At 45.0% G+C, this 23,171-nt stretch overlaps 2 protein-coding genes across 3 annotated transcripts in view; one reads left to right on the top strand and one right to left on the bottom strand.

The window, feature by feature from the left end:
- The window catches only part of LOC126101142 (Golgi-associated PDZ and coiled-coil motif-containing protein-like), a 482,442-nt gene that overhangs the window by 56,543 nt on the left and 402,728 nt on the right, over window positions 1–23,171 (top strand). The gene's annotated exons all lie outside the window — the stretch shown is intronic.
- LOC126101140 (uncharacterized) overlaps window positions 1–23,171 on the bottom strand; it is a 234,046-nt gene that overhangs the window by 16,761 nt on the left and 194,114 nt on the right. The window contains exons 5-6 of the mRNA XM_049911826.1: window positions 16,284–16,502; window positions 8,014–8,182 (exon numbers count right to left, since the gene is read on the bottom strand). Of these exons, the coding sequence (XP_049767783.1) occupies window positions 8,014–8,182; window positions 16,284–16,502 (388 nt within the window). The remainder of the gene's footprint in view (window positions 1–8,013; window positions 8,183–16,283; window positions 16,503–23,171) is intronic.

The raw sequence follows: 23,171 nt of genomic DNA, 5'->3' as shown, positions 1-23,171 counted from the left end.
GTACATTGATTACCTGACTCATCATTTGAGTTAACATCGTTTTCATATATTCCGTAGTCAACATGTGCAACGTCTCTCTCCATTGATTAGTTCACAATTTGGCATCGCAGAAAAACATGAATTATAGATGGCGGTTGTATTTTGTATTTCGTCTACATTTAGAAACCTGTTATCTTCGTGGTCTGTGTGTCATAATTGCTGCACAAAGGACAAGGGTTCGATCCTTGGTAGCACAAACGTGTTCACATTAATGGAATCATTTCAAGGCAATATACAAAGCTTAGACTGAGTTTCACTGAAAATTGACACAAGAGGAAAAGGAAGAAGCAGAATATTTTTCGGAGGTCAATATTCTATGTTATGATAGCGACACGCCGTTTATTTTAGTAGAAAAGGGAATGATGATTATATTTGGGGCATGAATTTTTCTGTAGCATTGTTCGTGGCATTCATACTTGGCGGTAGGCACAATTTTCTAGGCATCTTTACGCGCTCACTGTGCGCTGAGAACTGAGAAGAGCTACGTGAAGCTCTGGGCGTAGAGACACTCCCAACACATCTGTGCAAAGCTACATGGGATTTCTGTTCTGGCTAACCACAAGCGCCGGAACGAAGAGGAAGAACACAGTACCAGAGAAGGTGGTGAGGAAACGTCAGCCACTAGCCCGCTGACAAGGACCGCACCGCACCAGGAGCGAGCTCTTCAAGAAGTGAATGTAAGCGCCGCTCCTGACATCCTCGGCCGGACATCAGTAGACAGCATTAGCGCGGTCTAGCAATGTGTGCTACGAATACTGTTGTTAGTGATTGACACAGTGTGTGACAACTATGCATGAACTCTTGAGTTGGTTGCATGTCGCCCATCGCTTGCGACACCTTTGTAAATACAAGTATTGTCAATCTGCTTTATTGAAATAAAACTGCTAATGTTATTTACTTGAATTGTCGTAAAGCATTCCGAGGGCGCAGCATCCCTTAGGCACCCTATACGTGACCAGTTGGCAAGACCCAACATTTTCATTGTGGTTTCTATTTCGCGAACGATGGTTCCTTACTTTCTGAATAGCCCCTTATAATTGGAAACTTCACACACTCGCGCGCGCGTCCTTATTTTTTAATAGTAAGTGTGACCATGTTAACTGTTACGTGGCAAAAGTCTGAGGTTAATCACGACTGCCTCCTAGGAAATGAAAGCTGAAGCCTATGCCATAGGATAGGGAATCTAAACTATCAGGCTGATTTTTCCAGTTTAGCAGGATATGGCAGCACAGCGGAGAGAATGTTGGCGTTAAGTGACCATAATGGCCCTGCTTTTTACAACCCATTTTTCTTGAGGTGTATACGCGACATTGTATACTCATTAAAGTTTGACTGTGGAATATTTAGTATCATGGTATTCTGTTCTGTTTAGGTCAGGTCTGTCGCAAGAAAAGTTCCCTGCTCATTTTATTTTACATTTGCGTCTCATTTTTCTTCGTTCGTAGGGCGCTGTTTTCACAGTGCTAACGTGTGTGTTTGGCAGTCGTCTCTCGAGGGCATTGAAGGAAGTTTTCGTAGTTGCAAAGCAAGCCTGTTGTCAAATGCATAAACCTGTGGTGAAGGAGATAGCAGACATTGGGTGGCTTGAGCTGTGTCTGCTTTTATCTCCCAGAAGTATCTGGAGAAACGTTGGAAAGAGGCATAACCTGGTAGCCTCTGTGCTGCACACGAGACAGTAATTTCTCGTTGGTGTGATGAACACTGCGTTATAGACAGGCAATATCTATTCTCTCATATCTGGAAATTGAGTACTGTTGTATTTATCAGGTACCAAAATACTCATAACGTTTTTAAAATTGCATATTAATTTCGTACGTGAAGTTGAATTATTTCAACGATTGAAGCCGTTGTTATTTAGCACCTTCCAGGTGGCACCAACAAACTCGCATTACAGAAATTGGTGACATGGCTACCTCGACGGTAAAGATTTGCGCTGATATCAGCAACTATTTTTTCTTTACACAATCCTCCAGTATTTGTCGCCACGAAGTTATTCTCTTTCTGTTAAGAGAATGAATGAAGCTACTTGCGCCTTATCTAGCTTAAAAAACTTTGGAAGTCGTTTCCCGTAACTTTAAAATTTTCATCTTTGAGGAACATTTTCTCAAAAACTGCTAACAGTATATCAATGAAATTTATACACAATATTGTTTACTACTTTTCCTTCATTTTTATAACAAATTGTAAAAAAAAATTGTATAATTCAAGAGTTATAGAAGAAAAAGTGCAAAATTTTAGAGAAAAAATAAGCATCTGTTAAAAAAATTGTAAAACAAAAACAAATAAATATTTCTTAACATGGCAGTATAACTTTCTAGAGAAATATTCACTGAACATGTAGTCCAAATTTCAGAGCAATATGTTTAATGGTTTTAGAAAAAATGTTCCTTCTATGTGCTAAAATTAACATGGAGGAGATGCATCGTTCCGGCTCCCCTTAAAGAGATGATTTTTATCACGTGCATGCAGAAGGGGACGAATCTGAACTCTAATAACCATTATTTCTAGGATCATCAGGATTCCTTGCTGAGTGCCCAAAAACTTGGAATCCTTGCCTCCGGTGGCCCATTAATATTCTCACTGTAAACCACTTCAGATGTTTGTCACATGAGGTACACGTCGTGTTTATAAAGAAAAAGTTTTCATTAATTCACGGTATGGATGACACGGCGGCTGGTCAGTACCGTTGTGCCTTCATGGACTGTTCGGGCGGAGTTTATACGATTAAATACTCTTTCGTCTCTTCGGCCTTTATGTTAACAGTGTACAGTGTTAGTTGTATGTAAGTAGGATTGATGGTAAAGGATTATGTATGTATGCATGTATGTAGAGTTGGACGAATAGCACTTCGTGTGCGATGTACTATGGGATGCTGTGGTAGAGCGACAGAACCTGTTGTGACCGAGCGGTTCTAGGCGCTTCAGTCTGGAACCGCGCGACCGCTACGGTCGCAGGCTCGAATCCTGCCTCGGGCATGGATGTTTGTGATGTCCTTAGGTTAGTTAGGTTTAAGTAGTTCTGGGACTGATGACTGCAGCTGTTAAGTCCCATAGAGCTCAGAGCCATTTGAAAGAAATTACATAGTTATATTTACACCAATGACGAACAATAATTAAATATAATTGAGAACAACACGTAGGTTAATTGAAGAGTTTCATAAAAATAGAATCTTCTTAGTGTCAAGTTCGTTAAAACATCGAACATATATAGCAGTGCATTGGCGGAGCTGTTATATATGCGCTTTGCAAGAAACTGCTCCTAAAATAGCGATTAAACTTTCTGATTTACGAGGGCTCTCCACAAAGTACATTACGTTTTCGTTTGTGTCCGTTAGGGGCGGGGCTAGCGCGGCCGTCTTGGTGTCATGGCATTCCGCCGCTCAGTCGGCATACTGCCGTGCTAGTGAGAGGTTCGTGCTGTACTCCGTTGAGTTACTGTTACAGTTTGAAATGTCAGCGTTAATTGAAAGTGCCGCGAACTGTGAAGTGCGTGCTGTAATAAGGTTTCTGACTGCAAAAAACTGTACACCGATAGAAATCTATCGGCAGCTTTGTGAAGTGTATGGGGACAACATAATCACTGAAGGTGGAGTACGTCAATGGGTCAGAAAATTTAAAAATGGCTGAACTAACGTTCACGACGAAGAGCGAAGTGGAAGACCCAGCATAGTGACTGCCGAACTTGTCGAAAAAGTCGATGTCGCGGTCCGTGAAAACCGTAATTTCACAATAACGGTACTCTCTATGAGTTTTCCACAAATTTCACGAAGTTTGTTGCACGAAATCATTACCGAAAAGCTTGGTTACCACAAGTTTTGTGCAAGATGGATACCAAAAATCTTGACAGAGATTCACAAAAATCAGCGAATGGCTGCAGCGTTAACGTTTTTGGACGCTTACGAGAAGATGGCGACTTATTACTCGATCGCATCGTTACTGGTGACGAAACATGGGTTAAGCATGTGAACTGCGAGACAAAATTGCAGTCAATGCAGTGGGGGCACACACATTCCCCCCAAAAACCCAAGAAATGCATGCAGACAATGTCGGCAAGGAAGGGATGGCGACTGTCTTTTGGGACAGAAAAGGTGTGATTTTTGTGGAATTCCTGGAAAGAGGCACTACAATAAACTCTCAAAGGTGTTGCCAACTCAGCACAACCTCAGAAGAGCAATTCAAAACAAGCGCAGGGGAAAGTTGGGCTCAAACATCTTGCTGATTCACGAAAACGCCCGGGCCCGCACGGCAAATGCCACTCGTGAAGTTCTCGAATATTTTAAGTGGCAGTTGTTTCCTCATCCGCCGTACAGTCCCGACCTAGCACCGAGCGACTTACACTTATTCCCAGCAATGAAGAAGTGATTGGCTATGCAGCGTTTTGATGACGACGCACAGCTTCAAGAAGAGGTAACCACGTGGTTGAAGGCGCAGGCGGCCGAATTTTACGACGAAGGAATTTCCAAGCTCGTCCATCGCTACGATAAGTGCCTTAATTTAAATGGCAACTATGTAGAAAAGTAGTATTTAAGTGTGGCTTTCATCTGTATATAATAAAAAAAATTTCCAATACTTTATTTTAAATTCCAAAACGTAATGTACTTTGTGGATAGCCCTCGTATTTTATGACCATTACATGCAGTCATAGGAGCAAGGACGTACATGGCATAATACACTGGTAAAGAATCATCCATCGAGTAAGTTATAATGTGCCTAGTGTGCCTACAGATATAATTTGTTCCTATGTCAGCATCACAAGTGTCGCCAATGTATTCAGTATAATGCTTCTGTTTTAGATACTTCAGAATGGTCGAAGGCCGAAATTGTACAACTGCACGTGAAATAAAGAGAATGACCGCTGAAAGCATCAGGAAGTCATTCAAAAAAGTTTCGGAAGTTGTGAGGGATATTTAAGTATTTGGGTATGAGACACCCGTGGTTCCTGGTGGTTCGTCACGGAGTACTTTCATTTCGACTAATTTCTTGCCGCCATTTAACTTTGTATCTGTATTGCACCGAACATATCTACACAACAGTGGAAATATCGACAGTATGTATTCTGTGATTGTTTGGGAACTCAGACTCCGGCCTCAAGCTTGCATTCGGTACTGCTCGGATTTTTTTTTCCAGTAGTGTTAGTTACACACTGAGGTGACAGAAGTCATGGGATAGCGATATGCACAAATACAGATGGCTGTAGTGTCGCGTACACAAGGTATAAAAGGCAGTGCATTGGCGGAGCTGTCATTTCGACCCGCGATTAATGTAAGAAGGCTTTCGACGTTATTGTGGCAGCACGACGGAGATTAACACTCTTTGAACGCGGAATGGTGGTAGTTGGAACTAGAAGCGTGGGAGAGTCCATTTCGGAAATGTTAGGGAATCCGATATTTAGAGGTCCACAGGCTCAAAAGTGTACCGAGAATATCAAATTTCAGGCAGTACCTATCACTATTGTCAACGCAGTGGGCGACGGCTTTCACATAATGACCGAGAGCAGCGGCGTTTGCATAGAATTGTCAGGGCTAACGGATAAGCAGCACTGCCCGAAGTAACCACGGAAATCAATGTGGGACGTACAACGAACGTGTCCGTTACGGCAGTGCTGCGAAACGTGGCGTTAACGGGCAATAGCAGCAGACGACCGATTCGAGTGCCTTTGCTAACAGCACGACAATGCTTGCAGCGCCGGTCCTGGGCTTGTGACCATATCGGTTGGACCTTAGACGATTGGAAAACTGTGACTTGGGTAGATGACACCCGACTTCATTTGGTAAGAGTTGATGGTTAGGTTAGAGTGTGGCGCAGACCCCACGAAGCCATGGATCCAAGCTATCACCAGTACAGGTTGGAAGTTGTTGGTGACTCCATAATCGTGTGGGCTGTATTTACATGGAATGGGCTGTGTCTTCTGGTCCAACTGAACCGATCGCTGACTGTAAATGGTTATGTTCGGCTACTTGGAGGACATTTGCAGCCATTCATGGACTTCGTGTTCCCAAACAACAATGGAATTTTATGGATGACATGTCGCCGGGCCACAGTTGTTCGCGTTTGGTTTGCAGAACACTCTGGACAATTCGAGCGAATGATTTGGCAACCCAGATCACAGGACATGGGACGTAATCGAGATGTGAGTTCGTGCGCAGAATCCTGCAACGGCAATACTTTCGCTAATATTAAAGGCTCTAGAGGCAGTATGACCCAGTATTTCTGCAAGGGGCTTCCAAAGACTTCTTCGGTCCATGTCATGTCGAGCTGATTTACTAAGGCGGACAAAAGGAGGACCGATAGGATATTAGGAGGTATCCCATGACTGTTATCACCGCAGTGTATTAATCTGTGACGAGCCATCGGAGACGACGGGTCCCTGATACTAAAGTACTCTGAATATAACCCCGAACACCGTCCAAACAATGTAGGAATTCGGGTGTCGTCGTTTGAAGAAACTATACCCCGTAACTGGCTATTCTGATTTTAGAGGTATCAGTAAATTACCATAATTGACTTAGCGCATACGCTGTTATCGCGGGAACGGTGAAATTTCATTTATTTCCATGAAAATGAAGCTGAAATAATGCTGCGTAACAAAGTAAAAAAGTGTAAATTTCATGTAACTGCAAAAGAATGAAAGAACGCGCAACTGGAGCTTGGTTGTTCCATGAGGCTGTGCGCGGGCTATACTGTTGCCTACAGCGAAGTTGCAACTCCTGAAGGTTACACGAAAGGCAGAAGAGGATCGGCGATTCGTGCTGTGGCTGGCAGCTGTCACTCACTTTCAGAAACAAATCTCCACTTTCATACTCTACTTTCAAGTGAGCAAGGATTTTCTTTCTGAGCGAAAAAATCGTCTTCCATCAACTGCAGCTTCTACTCGAGATACTTTACAATCAATGATAATGTGCTATGGCTGTCCGCACTTTTGGATTTACGCTGCAGACCTAAACACTCATTCACGCGGTATTGTTTCTTCAACTACAATATACGAGTATAACGTTAACCTTGTTTAACACATCAATATGACCCAGCAGCCACTGCTAATTAAGACACAAATGAATTACTTACTTTGACTGCTAGTGGACATTGTTTTAAATCAATAGAGAAAGTTGAAAATTTGTGCAGGACCGGGATTCGAACCCCCAGGCCAGGAGACACGGGTTCGAATCCTGGTCCGGCACAAATGTTCGTCTTACCCCATTAATTTCCGTCAATGGCCTCTCGCAGACATTGTCAGTAATTCATTTGTGTCTTGACACATCAGTCTTGCAAGTCAGCAGAGGCAGAGAGAGCCTGAACTGTACTGACATTTTCTAGACTCGTCAGGCTTCTTTGCTGAATTTGTGCAAATAAGAAAGACCTTGCCTCTAGTGGCCCGTTACCTTTACCACTATGCGCCACAGCAGACACGAGTCGTATGGATTTTATGTCGTATCTGTAAGGAAAAAGTTTTCATTGACTAGTGATACTTGCTATACGTACATCGCTTACGGTGCAACGGAAAGTAATGGAAGAAATGCACAACAAAATTTTGAGTAGCTGTTCTCGCAACAGAGGGAACCTCACGACCATAGACATCTCTGTACATAGACACTTATGTGAATGTAACCACTCCGCGTGAGTGTTGGGATACTTACCACAGAGTGTATGTCAACAGATCTGATATGAAAGAAACGTGAGAAAGAAATTTGTGATCAAAGTATGTGATAAGTTGGTCACACGTGACAAGTTGGAAACGTGACAAGTTGAAAACTAGAGCTGGACCAGGACTGTAACGCGGAAGCCAACCTTTCCCACGTAGTGAGAAAGGACCCTCTCCCCCCCCCCCCCCACTTTCTCTAACCACATGCTTATGCCTATGCTCAAACCTTTCACGTACAAAGCTCCAAAGTTCCGCAGACTTCTGGGTAATATTATGCACACATCTGGGCTTAGACATCGCCGATCTGTTTCCAAAGCGACCGGCAACGAGTGCACTCACCTACGGTGTCCTGCTTCTCGCGGTCGGCGTGGAAGGCCCCCCGACGGCTGAGGGACCGCAGTCCATCCTGCAACTCGCGCCGCGTCGCGTTGGACAGCGACATGGAGTCCTTGGTCAGCGTCTCCAGCACCTGCGTGCGCCGCCACAGCTCGTTGTACATGTTGGTCACCTGCGGACACGCACACCTCACTCACTTCCAGTCGTCTGAGCAACGAGGAAACGCAACAAGATATACTACAGCATTCTTCAAGGGCAGCTGGAATTCGATTATTTAAAATAAATATCCGTTCACAACTGTTTGTTAAAACTTCAACAGAACGAGATGAGTAGAAATCATTTATTTTTCATCTCTGGGCGCGGAGATTAATATAAGCTGTTCACTCGATAGCGCACGCTATACAGATTCAGTAATTGAGGTCCGCAGCTCGTAGTTTAGGGGCTAGCATTGCTGCCTCTGGATCATGGGATCCCGGGTTCGATTCCCGGCCGGGTTGGGGATTTTCTCTGCATGGGAACTGGTGTTTGTGTTGTCCTCATCATTTCATCGTCATTTGTGATTGTGGCTATATTGGACTGTGTAATAAAATTGGACTGTGTAATAAAATTGGACTGTGTAATAAAATTGGACTGTGTAATAAAATTGGACTGTGTAATAAAATTGGACTGTGTAATAAAATTGGACTGTGTAATAAAATTGGACTGTGTAATAAAATTGGACTGTGTAATAAAATTGGACTGTGTAATAAAATTGGACTGTGTATGGGCCATGATGACCGCGCAGTTGAGCGCCCCACAAACCAATCATCATCTCGGTAATTGAGTCATTTTGCTGCTAGCACGGAAGAAGGGCGAAACTGCCTCTTTAGCAAATGGTATACTTCAGTATGTCGTCATTCTGTGTACTGGCCGTCGGCGCGACTGTCGAGAGCAGGCTGGGAAAGACTCAAGATTACCACCGCATTTGATCGCGATAATATCGTGAGTTCCCAACGCATGGCTATTGACCACGGAGTCATTGTTAACGACTGTGGATACCAACAGCAAATTGAGATTGATAGACAACACAGCAAAGGACTTGGAAGAGCAGTTGAACGGAATGGACAGTGTCTTGAAAGGAGGATATAAGATGAACATCAACAAAAGCAAAACGAGGATAATGGAATGTAGTCAAATTAAGTCGGGTGATGGCGAGAGAATTAGATTAGGAAATGAGACACTTAAAGTAGTAAAGGAGTTTTGCTATTTAGGGAGTAAAATAACCGATGATGGTCGAAGTAGAGAGGATATAAAATGTAGACTGGCAATGGCAAGGAAAGCGTTTCTCAAGAAGAGAAATTTGTTAACATAGAATATAGATTTAGGTGTCAGGAAGTCGTTTCTGAAAGTATTTGTATGGAGTGTAGCCATGTATGGAAGTGAGACATGGACGATAACTAGTTTGGACAAGAAGAGAATAGAAGCTTTCGAAATGTGGTGCTACAGAAGAATGCTGAAGATAAGGTGGGTAGATCACGTAACTAATGAGGAGGTATTGAATAGGATTGGGGAGAAGAGAAGTTTGTGGCACAACTTGACTAGAAGAAGGGATCGGTTGGTAGGACATGTTCTGAGGCATCGAGGGATCACAAATTTAGCATTGGAGGGCAGCGTGGAGGGTAAAAATCGTAGAGGGAGACCAAGAGATCAATACACTAAGCAGATTCAGAAGGATGTAGGTTGCAGTAGGTACTGGGAGATGAAGAAGCTTGCACAGGATAGAGTAGCATGGAGAGCTGCATCAAACCAGTCTCAGGACTGAAGACCACAACAACAACAACAACAGACAACACTGTAGCCAATCAGTGCCCAATTCCATGTCAGACAGCATCAAACGATGAGAAATCATACTACCCAAAATCACGCTCTCACTATAACGCACGAACGTTACCGCCACACATACACTATCTAATCAGAAGTATCCGGACACTTAGTGGATATTAATACGAGTTATGTCAACCCTTTGCCTTTATGACTGCTTGAACTCAATTGGGAACACTTTCGATGAAGTGTGTGGAGAAATGGCAATCCATTCTTCCTCAAGAGCTGAAACCATAGTAGATATTGATGTTGGAAGCTAGGGTCTGAAGTGAAGCCCACGTTCTAACTCATAAGAAATTTTATATTCTGTTCAGGTTGGGACCTGTAGCAGGCCAGTCCATTTCAAGAATGTTACTTTCTACAAACCACTGCCTCACAAATGCTGCTTTACGACAAGATGCATTGTCATGCTGATACAATCGTCGTCTTCTGACTATTCCCATATTTTATGCAGTATACAATGTTGCAAAACGTGTTCAGCCTTTTCATCATTTTTTAAATGCGAAAAGGTGAGCAGAAACTAATCGCAAGAAAAACCCTAATACAGTTACACCACCTCCTCCATACTTCGCTGTTGGTGTTGCCCATAATGGCGGTGAGGCTCTCCATGCATTCGCCAAACCTAACCTTCTTTCGGATTGCCACGGTGTATACCGTGATTCATCACGCCATATCAATTGTTTACAGTCGTCCACTGTCCAGTGGCGTCCCCTTTTAGACTCCGTTAAGCGTCTGTTAGCTTTGAAGCTTTTCCATGAGCAGCCTACGGGCAATCAAGCGATGCTACTCTCGTCACCCTTTGGTCTCTGCTATCCATGACCTTCTCTCTGCCCTTGAGCGTGCCGCCTGTTCAGTCGTCTTTCTCTGGGTCCCAAGTCATGTGGGCATCCCAGGGAATGAACTGACTGACCGTTTGTTTAGAGAAGCAGATCCCCCCCCCCCCCCCTGCTTCCCATTTCCTTTCACGATTCTAGCTGCGGATATTCAGATCTACGTCAAATCTCTCTCTGCCCGAAAGTGGAATTCCACCTGGAGCGCTACTGCTCATAGTAATAAACTCCTCACAAACAAGAAGTCTACTGCAGTTTGGCGCTCTTCTTTCCGCTCTTCTCGGAAGGAGGCCACTGTTTTATGCCGTTTGAGCATTGGCCATACCCGGCTCCATCGTTATTTCTCCCTGCATAACGACCCACTGTGGAGCCATATTGACGATTTCTCACATGTTGGCGGAATGTCCCCTTCTTTCGGCCCTTCGTGCTAAGTATAGTCTTCCCGATTTCTTAAATTTAATATTAGCAGACGATCCCCGGATGGTTGAACTGGTCCTCAGTTTCCTCTGTGAAAGTGGTTTTTCTTTCCGAATATAAGGTTCTGCCTTAGTCTTGGAGCAGTGGAAGGTTGGGGGCGGTTGGGACTTCTTTTACAGTCTTCTCGGTCTGTGACCCCATGACCGCCCCCCTTTTTTCCAGTTTTTAGATTTGGTCTCACCATTTATGTCTTTACTGTGTGTGTTTAATGATCATTATCTTATTATTTGACTCCCCTGACTGGATGCGTCCACTTTTAGCAGACCCTCTTTCTTCTGTAATTCACTTTGGAATCGCGGGACTGATGACCTCGCCATTTGGTCCCATAACCCATCTCAATTAATCAATCAATCAGTCAATCTTTGACTACAGAAATGTGTGATCTTTAAGGAGCTGCTCGTCGATTTTACCCCATTCTCTCTCTCTCTCTCTCTCTCTCTCTCTCTCTCTCTCTCTCTGTGTGTGTGTGTGTGTGTGTGTGTGTGTGTGTGTGTGCAGTAACTGCTAGCTGACTGCTGCACACTTTGAAACTCAGGCGTGATTCCTTCCGCCGATTTTGTGCATTTTTTGCGGCATCGTCGGCAGTTCCAGACGTTCTCTGTTCGTCGGTACAAGAGGTCTGTCTAGCCTTCGCGTTTCCACTTGACAGTGACATCACCAACAATCGACTTGGACAGAATTGTAAGAGTTGAAATGTCCCTGATGGATCTGTTACTAAGGTGACGTCCAACGACTAGCCCACGTTATAAGTCACAGAGTTTGCCCGATAGAACCATTCTGGTGCTACTGATTCTCCACTGACAGCAAACTACTCCGCACTTCCTTTTATACTGGCTGGTCCGCCTCTCGTGACAGCTAACGGTCGATTCCACTTTAATAGGTTTTTCAGGACTTTCGATCAGATAGTGTCTTCCAGTCCAGTGGTATAATCTCCTATGAGTAGTAGGATAGCCAGCGAGCTTTCAGCTATTGATTGATATTGGAGTAGTGGGAAATTTAACCATGCCTCACAGGTCAAAGCGAAGCTGGCGACCGTTAGTTGAATTGACTTAGCAAGCTTAGCAGTGCAGTTAATTAATCTGGGTCTGCCAATAAACGTTTTCGATTAATTTTGCGGCTCACTACGTCGCGTTATTTGCCTCGCGCTCCGCATGTCGCTATAAAGGCATCCTGTCACAGGAGCCGGCCGCGGTGGTCTAGCGGTTCTGGCGCTGCAGTCCGGAACCGCGGGACTGCTACGGTCGCAGGTTCGAATCCTGCCTCGGGCATGGGTGTGTGTGATGTCCTTAGGTTAGTTAGGTTTACGTAGTTCTAAGTTCTAGGGGACTTATGACCTAAGATGTTGAGTCCCATAGTGCTCAGAGCCATTTGAACCTGTCACAGGACGTGGAATGCATTCGTGGACGAGGAACTGGTAGTTTAATTACGTCTCAGCATCGGATTGCACGTTTCACAACAGTGCAAAGCTTGAAAGGAAGACTGTCAAGTCATATTTTTGCCTCGTGGAGAGGAATGTGGCCAGTGAGATACAACATCGGTTTTACGTTGCAAGCAGAACATAGTAGACGCCATATTGGATTAAGTCATATAGTTGAACTCTGTAGTTGGTGGCTTTGGTATTGAAAGTACGTGTTACGAATAGAACCTGTTTCCAAGCAGCGGCGCGTCGAGAATCTCGAAAACGCATCTTTGTGGTGCGATTTGTTTGGTATAAAGACTGTAAACTACGTATGTGTAGTAAAGGCTTCTCTTATTTGGTGCTTTCTGTATTATAACTTGTGTCCTTGAGACTATGCAGTTTCAATGCTACGATGCATTGATGATTTATCAAAAGGGCGTCGTTTATGGTACGAAGCGTTACAATTAAATATCAAATAATGACGTCTATAGTTACAGCCTTCAGATATTCGTACAAATTATATAACACACAACTTAGACACTACTACAGTGTTAAAACTGTAGCCTAGATTGGAGAATCGTGAATTGCAAAGGGAAAGGAACAGGTTCGCAGTTGGCTAATCTATATTTTTTTCCCCTTGAGTTTTCTAAAAGATTCTGGGGATTTCTTATTAATCTAATACTATAAATAAGAATGCTATTCGTTCAGCGGAGAGTTTTTCGTTTTTGTGAATGTACCAGCGAACATGGGCCTATGAACTGCAATACTGCAGACTACATTACTGGCTGTTTCACTCGCCATTCAGTAAAATTCATGCTGTAAGGGGGACAACATAGCTAGCATGTACTCACGGGAACAAATGTATATCTTCATAGACTCAATCAAGGAGTAGCAGTATTTATTTAGCGCTAAAGTACGAATTACAACAGACATTCGTGATTTTCTCCGCTCTTCTTCGTCGATTGGGAACAGTGTTAACGCACCTATTTTACGCGCGTCTATTTTCGTAGGCTGTGTGACTTGCTCTCCAGATGCAGATTTACGATCGCAAATCGCGGTGAGGAACACGTCCTGTGGGATGTTACCAGGTCGTTTCGGAGCGTGCAGCAACCACGACGGGTGCCGTGTCTGGCGTGCTTCGGGGTGATAGCGCGGCGCGTGTGGGGACGGGTTGAGAGTGCATGCGTTGTGGCCGCGGACGCTTTTGCGATTTCGTGCCCCGCTACAAAAACTCCGAGGATGGACGGAAGGGACTTTTTACGCTCTGTATGCAGGTTATTTCTCGGTTGCAACATTCCAAACGCAGTTGCTAAAGCGACAGTAATATATATCGTAAGCGTATTAACCCTCCTGAAGATTAGGTAAAAGATAGAAACACACTCTGCCGAAATAATGCAGGTAAGTGGATAGTCTCCGTATTTCTTCATTAACTGACCCGAAAACCGTCGTCTATACTAATATATATAAGCAAAACGTTGGTAACGAAACCCTCTAAAAGTTCTTGACCGATTTTCTTCAAATTTTTCTCTGTACGCTAATAAACATTCAGACGGGCATAGGCTATATGTTTCTTTAAAGAACAATGTATTGTTTGTATTTAAAATCAACTGCGAGAAAGAAATGTGCTATGATTTTTTTTTTCGCAGATAGTTTCAACTGCGACAGCAAAGCATTTAAACCATTCGACATGTCGTTTCTGCCATATTACACTGGGGTGACAAAAGTCAGGGGATCCTCCTGATATCGTGTCACACCTTTTTGCCACGCATGGTGCAGCAACTGGACATGGCGTGGACTCAACAAGTTGTCGCAAGTCCCCTGCAGAAGTACTGAGCCATGCTGCCTGTTCAGGCGTCCATAATTGCGAAAGTGTTGACGGTGCAGGATTTTGTCCACTGGCTGACCTCTTGATTATGTCCCATATATGTTCGTGGGATTCATGTCGGGCGACCTGGATGGCCAAATCATTCGCTCTAATTGTCCAGAATGTTCTTCAAACCAATCGCGAACAATTGTGGCCCGGTGACATGGCACATTGTTGTCTGTAAAAATTCCATCGTTGTTTGGGAACATGAACTCCATGTAAGGTAGAAAATGGTCTCCAAGTAGCCGAACATAACTATTTTCAATCAATGATAGGTTCAGTTGGACCAGAGGACCCAGTCCATTCCATGTAAACACAGCAGACACCGTTATGGAACCACCACCAGCTTGCACAGTGCCTTGTTGACAACTTGGTCCATGGCTTCGTGAGGTCTGGGCTACACTCGAACCGTACCATCAGCTCTTGCCAACTGAAATCGGGGCTCGTCTGACCAGGCTGCGGTTTTCCAAACGTCTAGGGTACAAGCGAGATGCTCTCGAGCCCAGTAGAGGCGCTGCAGGCGATGTCGTGCTATTAGCAAAGGCACTCGCGTCGGTCGACTGCTGCCATCATGCAGTGTTGCTTGTCTGTTAGTGCTGACAACTGTATGCAAACACTGCTGCTCTTGGTCGTTGAGTAAACGCCGTCGGCCACTGAGTTGTCGTGTGAAAAGTAGTGTGTCTGTATCTCGCAATATTGGATCTCGCAATATTGGACTCCCTAATGATTTCCGAAATCGAATGCCTCATGCGTCTAGCTCCAACAACCATTCCGCTATTCAGAGTCTGTTAAGTCCCGTAGTGCGCCCGTAATCACGTCGGAAACCTTTTTACACGAATCACCTGAGTACAAGTGACACCTTCGGTAATGCACTGCCCTTCTGTACATTAGCCGGCCGATGTGGCCGAGCGGTTCTAGGCGCTTCAGTTCGGAACCGCGCTTCTGCTGCTACGGTCGCAGGTTCGAATCCTGCCTCGGGCATGGATGTGTGTGATGTCCTTCGGTTGGTTAGGTGCACGTAGTTCTAAGTCTAGGGGACTGATGACCTCAGATGTTAAGTCCCATAGTGCTTAGAGCCATTTGAACCTTCTGTACATTATGTACGCGATACTACGACGAAGAGCGCGCGCGCGCGCGTGTGTGTGTGTGTGTGTGTGTGTGTGTGTGTGTGTGTGTGTGTGTGTATCGCCAACCTGACTTTTGTCACATCAGTGTATATTGTTTCTCGTTATATATAATTTTAAACAAAAATTATGTACACAGCAGTTTGCTGTTTTGTCTTCTTCCTCGCAGTCGATTTGTGAACTGAAAACAGGAATGTTGTATTTATGGCTTTCCGGTTTATGATTAGACTACTGGTATGGAGTCTGAATCGTCCGAAACTTCGTAGCTAATCCTACCCGTTCGCAGATTAAAACTATGCAAAATTCTGTCATTGAAGCTACTATCCTCCCACATGCAGCTCTTTCGCATACCCCATATGCAAATGATCCCAACCAATTTATCCATTAATTTTAAGTGACTTCAGTTCCCAATAAAAATTCCGTATGCAGTAACAATAAATAAGATCAGAGAGAGAGGGGGGGGGGGGCTGAGGAGGAGATGTACAGAGGGGGAAAGGGAGGAAATGCACATGGAGAGGGTGTGAGAGCAGCAGATGGAAGGAGAGCGGGAGATGGGGTGGATGTTGGTAAGAGAGGAGGTGGTGGCGGTGGAGGAGGACAGAAAGACCGGGGGGGGGGGGGAATTAGATTAGATCCGTACATATTTAGCAGTTGCGAAGCTTTGCCGGGTTCACTGGTAATGGATAAAATAAAAACTCGGCAGCAGAGCGCTGACTTGCCTTGTTGGCGAGGTTGCTGACTTGCTTCTCCATGGCGACGACGACCTTCTCGACGTAGTCGCTGGGGTCTGGCACGCCAGGTCCGGAGGACGCCTGGTCGCTGGCGTCGTGCAACTCCGTGCTGGCAGAGGCCAGAGTCCGGTTGAAGTCGTAGCGCAGCTGCGCCAGCGACGACGCGATGTCCTCCAGCCGGTGCGCGCTCGAGCTGGCCATCGCCGCCTGCCGGAGCAGAGGGCGTGTCCCTCAGTAGTAGTAGTAGTAGTAGTAGTAGTAGTAGTAGTAGTAGTAACAAACACACACACACACACACACACACACACACACACACACACACACACACAGGAACCATAGCGACTATAATCGAGTGTCAGTTGGAGTTTGCGTCTATGTCCTGAACTCGGTCTGTCCTACTTTTGGGAGATTTTAACGCCAATAACCCCTTCTAGGGTGGCACCGTGCTAACTGGCCGAGGTAGAGATGTCGAAAATTTACTGCCCCAACTCGACCTCTGCCTCTTAAATACAGGTGCCACCACACATTTCAGTGTGGCACATGGCACATACTCGGCCATTGATCTCTCCGTCTGCAGTCCTGGCCTTCTCCCATCCTTCCACTGGAGAGCTCATGACGACCTATGTGGTAGTGACCACTTTCCCATCGTCCTTTCACTCCCCTGGCGTCATGCCCACGGACGCGTACCCAGATGGGCTCTTACCAAGGCAGACTGGAAAGCCTTCAACTCTGCTGTCACCGTTGAATCTCCCCCACATGCTGCCATCGATGTTGTGGTTGAGCAGGTCACTACAACGACCGCTTCTGCGGCGGAAAACACGATCCCTCGTTCTTTAGGGTGTCCCCGACGAAAGACAGTCCCTTGGTGGTCGCCGGAAGTCGCTGAGGAAATTAAGGAGTATCGGCGAGCTCTACAGCGACATAAGCGGCACCCTGCCCTAGAGCAACTAATAACTTTTAAACTGCTCCGTGCCCGCGTTCGCCAGCTTATAAAAAGACAGAAACAGTGTTGGGAGAGGTACGTCTCGACCATTGGGGCCATACATCACCTTCCCAAGTCTGGATTAAAATCAGACGTGTTTTTAGCTACCATACCCCAACAGGTGACCCTGGCGTTAACATAAATGGCGTGTTAACTACCGATGCAAACGCAATTGCCAAGCACTTTGCTGAGCACTACGCTCGAGCTTCTGCGTCGGAGAATTACCCCCCAGCCTTTCGCACTCTCAAACGGCGGATGGAAGGGAAACTCCTCTCGTTCGCTACACGCCACAGTGAACCCTATAACGCCCCATTTACCGAGTTTGAGCCTGTCAGTGCCCTTGCACATTGCCCTGACACAGCTCCCTGGGCCAGATCGGAGCCACAATCAGATGCTTGAACATCTCTCGTCTGACTACAAGCGACATCTCCTCGTCATCTTCAACCGGATCTGGTGCAATACCGTCTTTCCATCGAAACTGCGGGAGTGCACCATCATACCAGTGCTCAAACCCAGTAAAACCCCGCTTGACGTAGATAGCTATCGGCCCATCAGCCTTCCCAACGTTCTTTGTAAGCGGCTAGAACGTATGGTGTGACGGCGGTTAGGTTGGGTTTTTGAGTCTCGTGGCCTACTGGCTCCATGCCTGGGCGGTTTCCGCCAGGGTCCCTCTACCACTGATAATCTTGTCCCCTCGAGTCTGCCATCCGAACATCCTCTTCCAAACGCCAACACCTTGTTGCCATCTTTTTTTATTTACGAAAAGCTTACGACATGACCCGTCGCCATCATATCTTTGCCACATTATTCGAGTGGGGTCTCAGAGGCCTGCTCCCGACTTTTATCCACAATTTCCTGTCTCTCCGTGCTTCCCGTGTCCAGGTTGGTGCCTCCTATAGTTACCCCCATATTCAGGAGTATGGAATCCGTCAGAGCTCTGTATTGAGTGTATCTCTATTTTTAGTTGCCATTAACGGCCTAGCAGCAGCTTTAGGGCCGTCCGTCTCACCTCTGTATGCAGACGACTTCTGCATTTCGTACTGCTGCTCCAGTACTGGTGTTGCTGAGCAGTGCCTACAGGGAGCCGTCCACTAGGCGCTGTCATGGGCTCTAGCCGACGGCTTCCAGTTTTCATCGGCAAAGTCGTGTGTTATGCACATCTTTCGGCGTCGTATCGTTCATTCAGAACCAGAACTTTAATTCCTGACTTTCGTCAGCTTAAGCGGAAGTGCTGGCAGCACCTCAATGCCCTCCGCTGCCTGAGCAACACCAAGTGGGGTGCAGATCGCTCTACGCTGCTGCAGCTCTATAGAGCCCTTGTTCAATCCCGCCTTGACTATGGGAGTCCGGTTTATGGTTTGGCGACGTCCTCAGCGTTGCGTTTACGCGACCCAGTGCACCACTGTGGCGTTCGACTAGCGACGTGAGCTTTTAGGACGAGTCCGGTGACCAGGGTCCTGCCGGAGGCAGGTGTCCCTCCATTGAAGCTTAGGCGTGCTCAACAACTCGCCAGTTACGTTGCACACGTTCGTAGTTCTCCTGCACATCCGAATTACCGTCTCCTTTTCCCACCCACGTCGGTTCATTTCCCGCATCGGCGGCCCAGGTCGTGGCTTACAATTGCTGTTCGCTTCCGATCGCTTCTATCCGAACTGGAGTCCGTGCCTTTACCACCTATACTCGAAGTCCATTCACGAACGCCTCCATGGTGCACACCTAGGCCACAGCTTTGTCTGGTTCTTTTGCATGGCCCTAAGGACTCAGTTAACCCCGCGGCTCTTCGCTCTCACTTCCTCTCGATTCTCTGACGTGTTCAGGGGCTGTGAAGTGGTTTATACCGACGGCTCGATGGCTGATGGCCTCGTTGGCTTCGCCTACGTTCACAGGGGCCATATTGAACAGCATTTCTTGCCTGAGGCTGCAGTGTTCTCACTGCAGAGCTGGTGCTATATCCCGTGCTCTTGAGCACATCCGTTCATGCCCTGGGGAGTCGTTTCTTCTGTGTACTGACTCCTTTAGCAGCCTACAAGCTGTCGACAAGTGCTACCCTCGCCATCCTTTGGTAGCCACCATCCACGAGTCAGTCCATGCCCTGGAGCGGTCCAGTCGTTCAGTGGTGTTTGTGTGGGCCCTGAGACACGTTGAAATCCCAGGCAACGAACTTGCTGACAGGCTGGCCCAACAGGCTACGCGGAAACCGCTTCTGGAGAGGGGCATCTCTGAAACTGAGCTGTGTTCGTTATTTCACCGCCATGTTTTTCGGCTTTGGGAAACGGAATAGCATAACCTCAGTACGCCCAATAAACTGCGTGTCATTAATGAGACTACGAATGTGTGGAAGTCCTCCATGCGGCCCTCTCGCAGGGAGTCTGTTGTTCTCTGCCGGCTCCGCATTTGCCACGCTTGGGGCACCCACAGCTATCTTCTGTGCCGTGAAGGCCCACCTCAGTGTCGGTGTGACGCCCGATAGACAGTGGCCCATATTCTAGTGCACTGTCCTACCTTGACTGCCCTGCGACGAAATCTTCGGTTACCGGACTCATTGCCGCTAATTTTATCTGATAACGCCTCATGGGCTCATTTAGTTTTACGTTTTATACGTAAGCATGGGTTTTATCATTTGATCTAAGTTTTCGATGTCCTTTGTCCCTCTGTGTCGTCCAACCTAGTGCTTTTAGGGTGGAGGTTTTAATGTGTTGGAGTGGCTGGCTTCTCCTTTTTATTTTCGTGGTCAGCCAGCCATGTATAATCTGCTTTCTTGTTTTAATCATTCCTGCCTGTTTCTTGCGTCTCTCTCTGGTTTTCTTGCCCTCTTTTGTTCCTTGTAATGTTTGTTGGCTTTCTGTCGTTCTTCCTTCCTTTTGGTTTTGCGCTCTACGTCTCGCTTGTTTTACTATTTCTCTTTTATATTTGTTTTATCAGGAGCTAGGGACCAATGACCCCCCCCCCCCTTTTACACCAACCAACCAACATACTGGATACTAACGTATTGCGCAGAGACAGAATAATATATTTGAATTTCAGTCCACAGTAAGTACTGCATAGCCCACTAATCAGACGCAGATGGGTGTAAGCTGCAGTAGTAAATCACAACCACCAAAGACAAACTGAGTTTTCAAACTGCACTTTATTTTCTGAAACAGATCTATGAAGCGTCTAGTCGGCCGTAGCAAATGTTACCATGAAACATACATCAAAAGTGCCACTGTTGTTGGCATTTCTTACTGAGTGCCGGTAGTGCTGCGTTTTTAATTCGGGGGTTACGGAAGGTGGTTGCGTGACGTAACAGGCTTGCACATTCAGTCTTCATTTACATACCATCAACTGTTGTCTGTGTTATGCAAAGGAAACGAAACTACCTTGGCTTACAGCAATTGTCGATGGATTATATAATATGTGTAGCGCATAGTTAAAATTAAAGCTTGAAGACAAATGTATGCTGTCGCACTATGTTATGCATTAAAATGCCAACTGGAAGCAGGTTTTCCTCTGAATTTAATATAAAGCTGTTATCTTATATAACACAACTGCATGAATTGATTTATTGCTCATAAACACGGTGTTGCCCAGGCCGTCTCAGTTACCGCTGGACATCAGAATTGCTTTTTTGACAGTTTAATGACCTTAATTTATTGACATCTTGAAAGTATTTGTGAATCTCTTCGTAATAAAAGTTGGGTAGCGGCTAAAGTGTAATTAACAGTTTCCGTGTCGGATTTGTTGCGTAAAGTACACTAGAAATTCAGATACTTACTCTTTTGCGTAATTCTGTGATAGAAAGAATGTCATTCGCCGGAAATAACTCCGGCCGTGTTTGAAGAAGGGGAATTATTGTACAGAATGACTTTCAACAATCGAAAGAACAGCTGACAGAAGTGCTCTTTGGCATATAAGAGTAATACACGATTGTTACAAGCATATTGGAAGATCATGGAAAGAAAAAACTAGAGACATGCACTTCATTTAACCATATTCTTTGCATATGATAATTGTCTTGGATTTGGTCCACCGTTCCTCGTTATACAGTTCATCCAGTTTCAAAATTTACTCGTATAATCACGTTGTTCACCGTGAAATTTTGGTAGTGTGTCCATAAAACTGCCACCACAAGTTTGTGTTATTTAACAATCGAACTACTTGATAGCGTCGTTGTTCCATTTTTTTCTTTAGGTCCGTAAACCTTACATATTTCATACTAGTGTATTTAGTATTTTCACACACTCGCCTCACAAACAAGCAACTGTTCACTACCCCGAGTGTCCTATTTTTTTCGTATGTGTGGCGGTGCATTTAAAATCCACGTTCAAATCTTCACGAAAGGTAAGATCTGCATTGAGCTGACAACAGTGGCCTCTAGCTCAAGAGTTGGCTGTGCATTCTAACCGCTTATTGATGTCGTTTTTCTGTCAATAGTTACTAGCGTTGTAAGACATTTCTGTTTCGGCTTAATGCTAATACACCAATCTAAATGTAATACTGCCCCATCTTGACTTCGACAGGGTGGTGTATATGTACAGCTTGTCTTTGTTCCTTTTTATATATTGTTACATCACTGTCCGCTTCCTGTATAGCTTGTACGACTGCAGAGCATCCGACAAGACTATAAAAATAGACTCACTACTATCGTGGCCAGTTAATCTTCTGCTGTAAACATTGCAAAAATAGGAATGTATATGTCGTGTACTTGTGGGTTGATAGTCTCAGATTCTGCAGTAAGAGAAAGTATATTGGAAATATCAGTTTGGTAAGCCAAACCGAGGCCTGTTGTACATACGGAATATACGTGCTGCTTTTGACACGTAGCTCCTCTCACTCCCTACCACCTCGAAACCATTCTTTCTCACCTGAAACGATTCCCGTTACCGCCACTGGTTACACAGAGGAGCTACAACTGTATGCTACGTAGAACTATAAATGGTCTTCAACAATTGGGTTCATTCATTCATTCATTTTGTATGGAGAATACTTCATGGCAACCAAACTGAGAATCACGCAACAACATCTGCTCAGTTAAATGAATTAGTGGTTCATCTTAGGCCACTTTCGCCGACACTTCTAAAAATATTGGAAGGATTGAAATAGATCTGTAATTAGATATTGTTTGCTTATCTTCAGTTTTATAGGTGGTTACTGCTACAGCGTATGTAGCATACATAAATATCAGGAAAAATGCCTTGAGTCATTGACTGATTGAAGATAGCTCGAGTGTAATAATAGCGAGCAGAATTACTGTTACCTTGGTGACCTCATTAATTTTGTAATCTCCTCAGCTCCTGACGAAATGCCTGTTACTAATGTCTGTTCGGTTTGTATGTTTGCAACTAAGGTCTCTTGGTGGTGCATGCAGTATCTGTACAAATAAATGTACGCGCGCGCCAGCCAGAGCTATCTTCGGAGGGCTCAATTTCGTTCAAATTGTTTCTTGTCTGTTTGTTTTGTTTTATAGTGTTCCAAATAAGTCTTGCCTTATCCTTGGAGTGTTTTTTATTTTTTACATCGTGCGGAAATTTTACTTCATCATAATAAGACTGATTGATTTTACAATAATGTTGTTTTTCAACTGTTGACTACAGGTGTCCTCTAAATTAGGTAGGGTGCACTCTTCCTAGCATAAGATGCCTTAAACGCAGGAGTTATCATTCTCTTGTCCTCATTTATTTTTGATTTTACTGTTATTTGTTTTAGAGGAACCAAGACTCAGTGTGCTGAAGGAATATTTTTGCGAAAGATTTAAATTTCCTACCAACACTACCTGCTTCATAAATCTCTCTCCCGTAATTTATCTCTAAGCACTATTTACGACTCTCCAGTTTTTTACTTTTCTTCTGTGATCTGTTGTATGCGACAGAACCCAAAATTTGAATTTTGCGCTCAAATGTTTATACGAGTAACCA

Source organism: Schistocerca cancellata, chromosome 9 (assembly GCF_023864275.1).
Source record: "Schistocerca cancellata isolate TAMUIC-IGC-003103 chromosome 9, iqSchCanc2.1, whole genome shotgun sequence".
Taxonomy (NCBI): domain Eukaryota; kingdom Metazoa; phylum Arthropoda; class Insecta; order Orthoptera; family Acrididae; genus Schistocerca; species Schistocerca cancellata.
This window is presented reverse-complemented; position numbering and strand designations above follow the sequence as displayed.